The sequence below is a fragment of the Lepisosteus platostomus genome, chromosome 2 (assembly GCF_059453375.1).
Source record: "Lepisosteus platostomus isolate fLepPlt1 chromosome 2, fLepPlt1.hap1, whole genome shotgun sequence".
Lineage (NCBI taxonomy): Eukaryota > Metazoa > Chordata > Actinopteri > Semionotiformes > Lepisosteidae > Lepisosteus > Lepisosteus platostomus.
In genome coordinates, this window is record NC_142612.1 from 6,649,137 (window position 1) to 6,663,567 (window position 14,431).

General features: G+C 38.1%; 1 protein-coding gene across 10 annotated transcripts in view; it reads left to right on the plus strand.

The window, feature by feature from the left end:
* abi3bpa (ABI family member 3 binding protein a) overlaps nucleotides 1–14,431 on the plus strand; it is a 45,836-nt gene that overhangs the window by 9,945 nt on the left and 21,460 nt on the right. For 4 of the 10 annotated variants that reach the window (XM_088648435.1, XM_088648451.1, XM_088648466.1 and 1 more), the window contains exons 3-7: nucleotides 4,766–4,834; nucleotides 6,671–6,803; nucleotides 9,334–9,521; nucleotides 10,525–10,652; nucleotides 11,545–11,590. In XM_088648435.1, the coding sequence (XP_088504561.1) occupies nucleotides 4,766–4,834; nucleotides 6,671–6,803; nucleotides 9,334–9,521; nucleotides 10,525–10,652; nucleotides 11,545–11,590 (564 nt within the window). Of the gene's footprint in view, nucleotides 1–4,765; nucleotides 4,835–6,670; nucleotides 6,804–9,333; nucleotides 9,522–10,524; nucleotides 10,653–11,544; nucleotides 11,591–13,168; nucleotides 13,250–13,884; nucleotides 13,960–14,431 lie in introns of all 10 variants that reach the window. The other 6 variants (XM_088648415.1, XM_088648397.1, XM_088648426.1 and 3 more) reach the window with 4 other exon arrangements.

Genomic DNA, 14,431 nt, shown 5'->3' on the forward strand with positions numbered 1-14,431 from the left:
ATAATGAGCTATTATTTATATTTGGATATCCCATTTTTATTGGCTTTCATTACTTTGGATGTTTAAAGGAATTAATTTAATTCTCTTAGAAGTTTGTTCTCCTGATGAGCAATATTAATTAGGCATCCTTTGCTTTCCTTTGATTGACTATAATATTAATTAACTTAAGAAATGTCTGAGTTTTCTTCAACAAGTTAAGGCGAGCATGGGTTAAATTCCTATTTTGCAGGCAATTATCGTATATGAGGTTTAGCTGGAAATCAAGAGATGTACTTTTGAAGGTTTTAGCCCAGTTCATGTTTGCTGGAAGGCAAGGTTTGATGATAAATGAGAATTGTATCTGCATACTCTGTAAAAGAACAATTCAAAGCAAGCCTTACATAACTTGCCAAGGCATGATCATTTGGAGAAGGGGCTTATCAGCCATTATCACACTTCAATGTGCTATTTTCACCTAGAGTACATATTGTTGAGATCAGTGTATTAATAATGCATCTGGCACCTTATTTAATTGGTTACATCTGACAAAACTTTTCTTTAACAAAGGCCATGTTTGATTTATTGAGATGTGCTGCCAGTTCTTGCTAAACAGGAGCTATCCAAATCAGGGGAATTAAGTCAGATTTCCATGACAAACACAGGGAAAATGAATAATATACAGTATAGATTAATAAGTCCCAACACATTCTCCTTGATTCCTACTACAGTCAAAGAGAAGAAGTGCAAAGTTGAACAGGTAGGATAGTCATAGTTTCTAACCAAATTTTTACATCCTGTTTACTGTTTTCTTAAAAAAACTATATTTTATAAAATATATTATATTTTTGGTCTCATTATTTCCTTTAATACAGGAGTATCCAGTCTTCACCTTGGAGAGCTAATGTGTCTGCTGATTTCACTTAAAGTCGACTTAAAACCAACAGCACCTGAAATGCTAGGAGAAGCTATTAAATTTCTTAAATTAAGATAAGCCATTAACCAGCTGGTTTAGCTTGTTAAGAGTTGGGTTGGAATGAAAACTAGCAGACACACCTGGGCTTCCAGATGTGGGTTGCTTTAACAGTGAGTTTAAAATCAGTTCAATCATAATATAGTATAACCATGGATACTCAGTTTTTGCTGATGTATGCCTTTTAGGATACTGCAGTCGGTTAAAAATAAATGTTTATAGTTCATGTCTTAAGTGAATAATTAATTATGTACTAAGTGCTGATGGTAAGAAAATATTATACACTGAAAGGGTTTCATAAATATTAGGAGATAAACAGTGCATAATGATTTGTAGATCCTGTGCTGCATTTTTTCTGTATTGTCTGTAGCAGCAAAGTACCATAAATGCACATCACATAGATATACTGTATAAATAAGTTTTTACACAGGTCTATACATATAAATGCTCATATGAAATAAACACCTATTGAATTACACTGAATTGCTACTGTATATGTAGGTTCTCTTTTTCCATATGCTTTGCCATGCCTGCAGGTCATCCTGCTGAAAGATACTAGTGGAATTCCTTTGACAATAATACAGTTCCCCACAGCAATATTGGTTCTGTATAGTGAAGGAAAAGCAGATACAAACTTACATTTCATATACTGAAGGGGCATAAAAACAGTGAATTCAACAACCAGTTCCCTGACTTGGCCTCCTGGGTTATGGGCTTGCACAGAACAACACTTGAAGAAAGGGTTAAAAGAATACCTAAAGACTTCATCGCAATGTTTGTTTTTCCCTGAGGGTTTTTTCTGCCTTGCATTAATTGCTGTTAGAAACTCCTTTTGTTTGGATTTCTAAAATAGTTTCCAAGACTACCTTGGCAAGTCAAGGAAAGGTTAAAAAGGAATACCAGTCCCCCCAAAGCTAGTGTTTAGTGCGTTAACATGTTCTAATGTTTATCCATATAATACAGTTTTATTGAAAGGTAGAAACTACTTTGGCCAAAATATTTGTGGTGTTATTAAAAAGAAAACAGATGGGCACTGCATTATCAAACAGGTGCACACACTTCTTGTGTTCTCCCACATGCTTCAGAAAAATGTGCATTTGTTTTAAAATCGCTTGTCATATTAAAATGATGGTGCATTTTTAGCCACTACTGTCTTCCAAGCCTGTAGGTTCTGAAAAACCATTACTTTCCTAAAATGATAAATCAAGTCTGTCACAATTCTCTTCATAAATGTGTGAATTTCTATAAATGAGGAATAAGTATACTGCATTCTGCCATTAAAAAAACATAATGGTTTACAAATGCGGCTCTGCAAGAATATCAACACCTCAACAAGCAGCTTTCCACTAATTTGCCATCATTTCCTAGATGAGGTAGTTTAAGAGAATGCAGAGGGGGTACCAGTTAGCATTTCCATTCAAGAAAAATGTATGTGAAAAACTGTTAATTTGTAAAACCAAAGGCACGGTTTCATCAAAGCACATGGGATTGCTTAAAAAAAACAACTGTTCTCCAGAATCCGCCACAATCCACAAACCCATCTGTCTGTTCCACAGTAGTATTATGCACAATAAATCTTTGTTGGTGTTGCTTCCTAACAAGCATACCTTGTGCTTCCCAATACAGTACGTCAATAAAGAACAGTCATTCTTACAAAGCATCTTTAAAATGCACTGGAATCAAACAGAAAACAAAAATAAGGATGCTGATATGATATCATTAGACAGCAATGAATCATGGAGCCATGTGGGAGAGCTAATCTCAGCAGTCCACTGCACCGTCAAATCGGCTTACTGCTAAAGTCTTTCTGAGTTGTGGTTTGCTTTTTGGCTCAGCCTTGCAAACTGCTGATGATAACTCTGTTACACACACGTTTGATGCCAATACCAGTCAAGAAAAATCACACTGGCTTCCACACAGAGAAAACTATTATACTTCCTAAACCATTTTGGCTCTATGTTACCTTTTACTTGAGAATGATAGGGGTTATAATTCCTGCAGTATTTTGTAAAATTGCTGTTCGTGTGGAGTGAGATTACTTAAATAGAACAATGTGAAGTCATGCAAAATTTCCTTATACAACTGAATTGCATTTCATTTAATGAAATTTAATTATTCCAGACTGTTTAGAAGAATTGCCACAGAGAACAGTTTTCTATCTGTAGCAGAGTTGGGTATCTTTACAATTGATCGGGGCTAGATAGGGTTATATTAAGATTGGGTTTTAAGGTATTAAGAAGATGAAAGGATTAGAGATTGGACTTTCTGTGCCACCAACGACACTAGGTTTTTTCAAGCTTTGTATTTAATTTGGAAACAGTGATGTCAGAAATATAAAGGACATAAAAACTTAGTATTTAATACTGCTTTACTGTACCCCTTCCCAAAACTCTCTGTCTTTCTGAACTAATACCAGTGCCCATTTCACTCATGTAGGAACATCTGTGACTCGGTTCCTTTGATTTTCCAAAGAAAATCCTTTGGAACGAGTCGTTTTGCAAGGCTTTCCTCTACCCACCCTTCTCTGAAATGTGTTGGATGTGAAAAAAGTTCATTTTCATGACTCAGTTGTTTGGGACAGAGGCTTTTGACACAAAATAGCAAAACAGAAAAGCTGCCAAGAGTCCTTGTAAACAGCCACATTATCTCTATGGAAATCTTTCGTATTGTTAAATCATATCAAAGTTCTAGCATGAATCATAAGAAAAAACTGGAAATACTGAAGGTCAGTTGGGTAGCTGTTTGTTGCTTAGGTACAGAGCTAGTATTCTAGAGCTCATGATAAACTAACGTCAAATACGGGCTTTTAGGTAATTAATTTCGGTTTTACAATGAAAGGTCCTATTTATCCATTTTTAGAGGGCGGCTCCTGTCTGCAGGCCTGTCTATCACACACATTCCGGAGCAGGGAAACCTCTATAGAGAGCACAGTCTGCTGAGATCAAGTCAGTAATGAGAATCAAATATCCAGCGTGTTTTGCACATTAACTTTCATCACGTCATCTTTTTTTAATCGCTCACCCACCCAGTCCGGAGTTGCGATTTGTTTTAAGTTCCGACTCACCGGGCAGCAGCTCCCACGGTGCCTGGGAGACACTCCCATCCCCCGAGCCACTCGCTGTTCGACACATCGCAGACGTCTCAACGCCTGCTGGGGGAGGCGGCGCCCACCGCAGGAGCAGGACATCGGTCGCCGATGGCTCTGCAATCCTGCAGGCACCTGGCAATCCCAGGGGTGGCCGCCTGCTGGAAGGCTGACAGAACCCTGTCTGTCTCATCACAGCCCTGCCCCCGTGGCGCTCTGCCACGCGTGTGGAGTGACTTGGGGAGCTCTGGTCAGAGTCAGCTAGTCATAGAGCTCACCGTTCACTGTACAATGTACGATGATACCTTATTTCTTTCTGTTATTTCCACAAGAATCAGTTTCACACTTCAGATCATCACTTGTTTCAGATGTTGTTTCCATACAGTATGTTGCAATTCTCATAAAACTGTTTCATAGTACAATATATATATATATGTATTTAATCATTATTTCATGTGTTCTTTCTATAAAATATGCTTCATTACTAGGACTTGCCTTCAGGGATTAAAGACTGTTGCAAAACACATTTTCAGCTATTATTTTTAATTTGATTGCCAGTTCTATGGTCAGCTGTCCTTGGAAACTGAGAGCGACTCTCTACAGCATTGTGCTGGCTCCTATTTGTATCCCCACCCTCATCAATGAGCCAGATTATTCCAGTTTTCTGCTCACTTTTCCGTTAAAAATACTCTTCTCTGTGTGTTAACTAGTTGCTGGTTTTGTTCATTTAGATGCTGAACCCAAGTATCTGATAGCGGTGCAGCCAATCCCAGCCAATGACGTGAAGAAGCAATGCACAGGTAAAATGACTGCCATATTATTGCACCGGAATCCTCACCTTCATATCTCAAGAGAAGAACGACTGTTTCCTTAAATGGATTTCATGTAAATAAATACAAAAATATTCTGCTTCTTGAAATGATTGTGTTGCGTGTGTGCTGAAAATGGAAATGGAAACCTTTTTCCAGTACGTGAAAACAATACAGTACGTGAAACATGTTGCATTCAAATGCAACTTCAGGGGCCCATGAAAGGGGCCGTAACAAAACTCACAGCAACCTATTATGTCAATTTGAAGGACTATTATCATAGCAATACTCCAGCATATTCCATGTATAAATTATGATGTTATCCTTATTATACTGTATTAAGTATTATGCAGATTAAAAGGGGTTAATGTCAATTAGAGAACGACAAAAGGGTTTTATACTTACTTCTTAAAACTGTTTACTGTAAAACCTTCCCACTGCCCGTCAACAACTTTCAAATGCTCTGCACTGGATATCCTCTCTTTTTATTGTTGTGAGGTGGAGCTTTTCAAACAGGCCATTCAGAGGTTTATCAGGGGCTCTGTGTTTTCACATCCCTGGTCCCATTCCATATGCTGCATATGGAAAGCACGTGTGTGGTGTGAAAAGAATGAGCTGTTGTTATTGTCCTTGGCGTGTTTTGGAATTTTCTCTAAGAAGTTAGAGACATTTCAAGCAATACACAGTCATCTTTGCCAAGGCATTAATCAGTTAGTGGAAAGGAAATGCACATTATTTTTCATACTGACCAATTTACTTTCAATAATATTTCCTGAATTGATAATAAATAGAAATTCAAAATGCCAGTAACAGCAGCTGAGTACACTATAACTACTTTATGGTAGGGTAATGATTTCTAAACTAGTGCTGTGAGCACAGTGATCAACACTACTCAAAGGATGTTATTAAAGTAATCACCAGCAGCTACAACCTATTAGAAATTATTCTAGCACATTGTCGGCATTTTCAAGGGTTTGCCTTTTTTTTTTTAGCAAAGCTCAATGTAACGTGGTTCACAACACAATGTGATTTCACAGCCTAAATTTCCCCTTCTGGGATTCAAGGGTGAAACGGGGCTCATTGTGTTAAAGCTCATGTGGATGGTGGGCCCGTGTCTGTCTGATACCCACAGACCTGCTGGCAGGAGTCACTGCGGTAAGAGGATCCTCCAGCAGACCCTAGTGATCAAAAGTGACTCCTTGTCACTCTGCTTGAGAGACATAGATGGCTGGATTCAAGCCTGCAGTCTTCAGTCTTTTGAACTCACCTGGAAAGAGCCACTTATCGAATTATCTATTTAGTCATAGTACACCTTTGTCTATTTTGTTGATTAGTGGATTTCCTGCTTCTTGGTTATTTTCTCTATACAGCAATTTACTGTATACAATTCCTTGTCTACACAGTTCTATGGGTTTCAGAAACTTTGTGCCACACAGATCTACCACATCTCTTACGTTAAATCGTCATTGGGCCTAGCTGACATGCTGGTGCTGGCGTTCTTTTAACTGTGCACACTTGCTCAAGCTACTCAAGCTGTTTGCTGTGTGACTGGGGTGCATGTCTTATCACAGGAGAGGAAGGGTGGGGATTGTCAGCACATTTTTGAAACAAGAAATGAAATCCAGTTCCATGGTGGGGTTCACAGAAACCCCCACTTAACGCCAGTGGTGTGGCTGCCGCACTGGAATATTGTGCTCGTGAAATTGTTCTCTAATGACCAAAGCCACGTATGTCCATGCATCGTCTTGGCATCTTCAGAACCAAAACGAAATTCTCCAAAGCAGAATTATTAACAACCAAAAAAAAAAACCCTCTATGTTTATACAGGCCAAGTCAACCTTGAGAAACCCCTTCATCTTGTCATCGGCTCTGTGACACCCACGTCTGTCTTGCTGTCTTGGGGAATGTTCTTGAAAATGCCTTATGAAGGAAGCATAATGAATGACTGCCTGGAAGATGGGTAAGCTACAAGTATTCTCTGAAGTATTACCATGTGAAGCTATTGCTGTAGCACGTAAGACACCCCCTTCATGCCTGAGCAGTAAATAGTAGTGATCTATGCTTCTCTTCCCATCAGAGCAATGCAGTCACATCTAACAAAGGTGTGCAGTAGAAATAAAAATAGAGTCAGTAGCAAAGGTTAATGTAATATTTTTTGTTTCTGGGGTCCACCTGCTGTACAAGGAACACAAGAAACCATGCAAGATACTTCCACTCACTCAACAAATGCCAACATTGGACTAAACAGAAAATGTACTAAATGGACATGTGAAAAAATATGAAAGCACCAGCAAGACATGTCTTTGTCTTTGTGCTGTAATAACCTAAAGACAAGAATTAAACATAAAAAAATAATAAATAGCATTTTACAAATGTTGCATGCCTGATCTTAATAATCTGATCCACTTGCCTGGTACTCCCACATTATTACAGTGTCTTCTTAATTTCCTGTGCAAGGTAACAGAAGGATTTGCTCCGTACAAACAGTTTGCTTCCATTCCCAGCAGTTACGGCCTTAGCAATATCCTATTGAATCACAGTTCTGCTGTTATTGACTCCTTTATAATCCAAACTGTGATTTATAGTTCTTCTTTTTCATGCTGCCTGTCCAGTGAGAGAGGAGAAAGAATGTGTGGATATGTCAGGTATATTTCCAAGACTGACATAACACCTTTGTGATTATGTCTTAACACCTATTCAGCACTCCACTGTGCATAACAGTGGAGAAATGCATTTGAACAAATATATAATTGTTTGTTCTTAGTTGCTATAAGTTAACAAATGATTGGCTCTTTTGCTCTTAATTTGCTGCTACAATCCTTCATTATTTTACTGTATACATCTTCCAAGTATCAATCTTATAGTACTGCATATGGAGTTTAGTAAAAAAAGGGGGCTGGATCAGTTAGCACTAAAACTATTCTTCTTCATCATCTTGGTAAAAATATTTCTTTAAACATAGGTAATACATTCTCAGTATATTTTTTTGTGATCTTGCATTAGATGCTTTGCAGGTGTCTGATTTAGCACCAGTTGTTGAGCCCCATCAATCTCGGTTCTATAGAACAATGTTGCTACGTGTTGCTACGTGTTGCTTCATGGCTCTGGGAGACGAGCTGTGATTTAGCACAGTATTTTCATTTCCCTCCAAGGTGTTTTAGAGGAGAGGTGGGATTTTAGAAGGATATGAAAACCAGCTCTCAGACAGAAATCCTAGAGCTGTCTGATCACTCTGGGGCTCATATCAATCACAGAACAGAATAAGAATCTAGAATAAGATAAGATTAAATCCAGCATACTGGGATCTCTCAAAAATCTGATTTCTGTTATCTCATGCCTGTTGTTATACTATGCTGTACAACAGAAGTATTTTTGGAATACAAACTATTTTATGCTTGCTACCTGAATATATCTTTTTATTTTTTTTATATTTCAGAATTCAAGAGTGGATACTCTTGTACATTTTAAGGTACTTCAAAATTAAGTATTGGAAACCATCAGCAGGGTGAAATATCTGATATTTAGATGGAAATATAGAAATGAATTGGACACAATTACGCAACAGAAAATCCAGTCCACATCAGAAAAAAGGTCTAGACTGTCAGGCAAGCTTGCAATTGACAGTTTTGTTTATTTTAGGAACTTTACAATTAGGCAAACACGTGACACTCTTGTCAATGTCTATGTGTGTCTTTTATTCTAGTGTAAGTTAATTAATAATACATTTTTAAAAAATCTTTGCATATGAAAAGGCAAGGCAAAACAACAGCCCTACTGTCAAGGTAGCAGCTCATGTTAGATTTTAATGAGCCCCAGTGTGATCAGACAGCTATATTTTTTGTGATCTTACACTAGATGCTTTGCAGGTGTCTGCTTTAGCACCAGTTGTTGAGCCCCATCAATCTCAGTTCTGTAGAACAATGTTGCTACGTGTTGCTACGTGTTGCTATGTGTTGCTTCATGGCTCTGGGAGACGAGCTGTGATTTAGCACAGTATTTTAATTTCCCTCCAAGGTGTTTTAGATCAATGATGTGGGCACGTACAGTAGCTAATACAGAGGTACAACCGCTAAAGCGTCCGGCGGGGGTGCTACAGTATTTATTCTGCAGAACGCAGTTATGTCCCATTTTATATGCTATATTTTAAACTTTTTTAATGCTGAATAAACATAAGCATACTGTACCTACAACAAATATAATAATGTAGTTAATATAAATGGAATAAAGGAACGAGTAAAGGTTTATTCCATGCTATAAAGAGAAGAAAAGAAGCACAATGAAGACCGTGGAGCCTTCTTCAGGTCTCATTACATTAAGTTTGTCTGAATTCCAGTTCTGCAGTGTTCGCATTCAAAAATTAACATAAAATATTAAGTTAGCTGGAATTAAAATAGATATCCCATAAATATACTGAAGTATTGTTCTGATCTATAGGTGGTCCTATTAAAATAAAAAAATAAGTATACCAAACCTTTTTTTATATATTTCAGACACTACACTGTGAGGTACAGGCCAAAACAGCATAACAAGAAGTGGACCTACCAGACCTGCCCCACCAGAGACACTGTCATTGACAGACTGAGGCCCAACACCCCTTATGAGTTTGGTGTAAGGCCCAGCAAGAACAAACAGGATGGAGTGTGGAGCAGGCCAGTTGTTTATTCAACAAATGGGAAAGGTAATGGATCACTCATCGTATATTTTACGGCAGCGCATTGCTGCCACCAAGGAAAAAAAAATCCTCACCCTTATCTCATAATTACGAGATAACTTTCTCGCCCTGTATTATCTAGCAATTACAAAATAGTAATTCTCGTGTACTTTAAGGTTTATTCCATGCTGAAAAGAGAGAAAAAAAGAAACAGCCCTCACAGCCAAAACATTGTGTTTCTTTTCTTCTCCTTTCAGCATGAAATAAACCTTTAACTTTTTCCTTTAATACCTATATCACTAAGTGTGGACTTACTTTAAGCAGTGGAAGTGATAGCACGTGTAACTGTTCATAACAGAACCATCAATGCTTTGATCTCTAAATCCCACAAAACTGGTCCTCATGGTTTTAATGATTCTGTTCATATTTACTAAAAATTGCAAGATTTCATTATGACTAAGCCCCAGTTGAAAGTAAATCTCTATAAATTCTGCAGCACTGGACATTGACACGATCATTAAACCAAAAGTGCCAGCCAAGTTCGCGGTAGCTTCTACTGTACGTGCATTCAGTGCACAACGTAACAGGATGAACGCTGACGTAAGCATTGCTTTTTCATAAATACGAGATAAGGGGGCACATTTTTTTCCCTTGGTGGCAGCAATGCGCTTCCATAATATTTAACATATTGTATGATAATAGCAAAACTTTATCAAGAAAAGCCCTTTCCCAGAAAACACAATAAGTAAACTTTTAACCTTTTAACACACACTTTTCTGCTTAAATCTGGGGACTAATGGCTTTATGTTTTTTGTTGTCTCATTTGTTCTCTTGTTTCATGCTATTTCATTGCCACTTGAATCACTTTGTACTCAAGTACAAATTACTATCAGTGGATTTTGTTAATAGCATTGTAACTGATATATACAGTAGTTATTTTAAAATTTCTGATATGTTAGTTATGCATTATCTGACAATATATGATGTTATGTACTTATCATGTGTACTGTATATGTATGCAAAATTATAGATGGACCCAGGAAACCAAATGGACCCATGAAACCGAATGGACACATGAAACCAAATGGACCCATGAAACCAAATGGACCCATGATGAACCCCAGAAAAGAAGAGAAGCCTCAAACTGATAAGCTTTTGGTAAGTACTTCTGGTAGCTCTTAAGTTACTTGCAGAGATGCACACAGTCATTGAAAACTGACAAGTCATGCGAAAAGCAGCCATAACATTTGTAAAGCTGGATGGATCCAGCACTTTCAAGGTGGAGCTCAATGAAGGAGATGAGCGCATATTACTACAGGAAATTTGAGTAAGGAATATCTTTATCCTCCCCTGTTTAACAAGGCAAAAGAATTCTTAAAAAAAAACACGTTTTGAGCCACTGAAGGTAGGTGGGACAAATTAGGACGGTCAGCATTTGCTTGTACAGGTCTCCAAGATGTCTCTACACCTCTCCAGAGAGTAAGAATACCAAGTACAAACACAAAATAAATCACCTTGATATTCAGTTTACTGGCTTGCTATGGAATGGCACTGTTTTCATTCCTCTGCAGTCGTAACTGTTATTACCACTTCACCTTTCACGTTTGATATTCCTGTTACCCACTGCAGTGTCACTGGACTTGGCAAGACACAGGAGAGAAACAAAATATCGATTCTGCCCGATATGACAAACAGTAAATTCAGTGCCCAATTTTCCATGATTTCATTCTGACACCTTCCTTATACAGTAACTCCACAGAAACTCTTGATCCTCCTGAGAAAACATTAACTATTGAGAACCCAAGCGAGCATCCAAAGAGACTTTTTGAGACAGCACTGCCTAAATATAACTTTTTGTTTCTAGCAACTGTAATAATACTGAGTTGCACTTGTACTGTACATATGAAAATGATTGTTTTGTTCTCTCTGCTTTGGCTGCTCAGTTATGGTTACATTTAAAACTGCTACAGAGCATGCTAAACGAGACAAATCCTTAGAGAGGTATTTAAAAGTATTTTTTATTTTTAATATTCCTGCTTTTTTTTTTCAGAAGCCGGTGATTCCATCAGTCAAAGATCCATTACCGCCCAAAATCAGTAAGTATTTACTTTCACAAGAAACAAATATTTTGGAATTGTTCATTTTGGGTCTAATAAATGAACTGAGTTATCCAAATGGATAACTGCTTTCTCAATTGCAGGACGACCTCAGCTGATCTGACTTAATCTTTAAACCCACCAAGCATTTTGCTTTAATCTTCACCTACTGCAATACTTATTATAAAATTCTCCACTCCTTAAATATCCTTCAAGATAACTGCATATTTTGAGCAATGACAACTGATATTTAAGATAAAAGTTACTATCAGAACACTCTTTTCTCCATTACTAACAGTATATTAGCAGGACAAAAAACAGACAAAATGGGCAGTTGTAACTGTTGTTTATTTATAGTTGTACTCTGCCACCATTAGAAGATAACTGACTTAAAACACAGTCTCTGTTGGTGCTCCTAATAAACGAGCATATTATAATGAAATAAGTCCCTCACATTAGCTCATAGGATACAGCTGCTAAAAAGCTTCATGGAAGTTCTTAACTGAAGATCAGGAGTGGTAACGACAAGCCTTTCGATCCAGCTGTTCTAAATCTGTTCGTAATCATTCCCCATGTCATTTCTTGAAGCTATACTGTATATATAATAGTCAAATCCCTTTTTGTTCCACCTTTCACCTCACTCAAGCCTCCTCTGCCCCATCTCCAGCTCCCCCTTGTTTAACTGCTCACCCTGCAGGGGGGTCCCAGCCTCCTCGTCCTGATGTGGACCTCATGCTGGTGGGATAATGGCAATTTATAGTGAAGCCAATGACCGGCTCACGGCATCTTGTCCCAGTAGCCCCTAGTGGAGTATGAGTGAATGACACAGTAATAGTAATAAAGCAGGAATGAGGTTAACACTACACAGAACAATTTCTATTTTCTTCACACGGATTTGTGTGTTTCAATAAATTACAGGGTATAGAACCCATTGCAGAAATATGTACATAGTATATAATGTAGCACTCTTATTAATAAGTCAATCTTTCAAACTTTCTCTGAAAGGTAACTCATGAAAGGTACAGTAGGCAACGTCCAACTGTCTTAGTAAAGCTCCACTGAATAGAACCAACATGGGATAGAAGTAGTGCTTTTTGCTCTAGTTTCTTTAAACAATGGAGCCATGTTCATAACTAAAAGGTTTTTAAACTCGCTGAAAAATGTGTTTTTATGTTTCAGGCTTTAACATGTAAGGCTATGAGTGTTGTCTGAGTTCTGCCTTAGTGCTACTAATTATTTTGCTGCAGCTGAGCCATAATTTCACGATGAGCTTTGATTCATGGCCAGTCCTGCTGTTGCTACTTCATGGTTGTGGCAACCTAGAAGGAGCCATTTCCATCCAGACCAGGAATATCTAGAACTTCAGCCCAGATATTTGGATAGGGAATAACCAATAACACTATAATATAACCAACATTCCTTTACATGAGGATTTGTAAAGAAAAATGAGTCGAAGTAAAATCACAGACACTCCAGACTTACATGAACTGTGATCCATCAATCTTATGTTGTGGTATAGGGAGCTCATTGTGACTTTCGGGAAATGCAGTTAATATAATCTGTTGACTTTTCCTCCAGTGGTTCATGACAAGACCCAACCACCAGTGTTTCCCCATACAAATCATCCTGGCTCTCCTTCAACAACCAGGAGACCTCTTGGTAATTGTCCTTTTTTCTGCTGACATTCTGTTCCTCTCTTTGTTGTTCCACAGCTTTAACTCGCATTATCTTCTATGCAGCTGCTATAAGGTGGATGTAATTACTGTATATGCAATGACTGGAAACTACTTACACAAACGCAAAGCACTTTACTCCGTATAAGACATCATCTCTGTTGCAGCTGTGGGAAAAAAAAACACATTCTTTGAATTTTCACCGGGAAAAATGCATTTGTCCCAATGTGTAACAGCCTGGTAAGATGCTTTGCAAAACATTTAAGCTGTGCTTTTGATAAGTGACAGTATTCTTTTTTTTTTCAAATTTTAAAGTGATTCACAATGCCACTATATGGCAGCTCATATATCAGCAGCTCTCTACTGTGGTTAAATATAATACGTGATGCCTGGACGTGCTTTACAGTGTGAAAGAGCTTTGTTCCTACATGGGATATCTTACATGGCATATCACTGGAGAGCAATTGGAGATCAATAACTCACAGCACTGCTCATTGTTTCCATATGATCCTCTGTGTTTTTACACTGTCATTGCTCCAGCTGCCTCAGATGTTTTTTTTTTTCGGTCTACGATATTTGTCATCTTTTTAAGAAGTTTTGAAACCTTATTATTTTCTGCAGCATCACACAGAAAGCAGCCGGACACACCCACAGACCCATCATCCAAGTTACCTCACAGGACACAGGGTACACTGGGTAACAGAGACAGACAATTCTTTTTTTTTTATCACGCAGCTTACTTGCCGTTGGTCCAAGCTTGGCTACATAAAAACTGTTGCTTTATTGGAGGAGTCTAAGTATGTAGCTGTTTTGGAGTGCATGATGCTAGCTGGCATGTCTTGAGTCTCTTTAAAGTCACGAGCCAACACCACTGTGAGACAGATGACTCCCGGAGAAACAGATGTGTAAGTCTGTCTGGGCAGTGGAAAGACTTTGTTGCCCAGTCCAAGGTTTGCGCATGGTTTCTTCTTTTTGCTGTGTCCTGTTTGAATTTCAGCTGCTGGTATGCCCTGGAAAAATGACACTAAGCGCTCTGAAGAGATATTGCCCGTTCACGCTCTGCGCACAATATCTATTCATCCATTCCTGTCTTTGTTGTGCTGTGTGTGTCTTTGTTTGTGGTTTGTGTTTCATTCACATACCTTTTTGTCTGTCTCTTCTGGTTGTC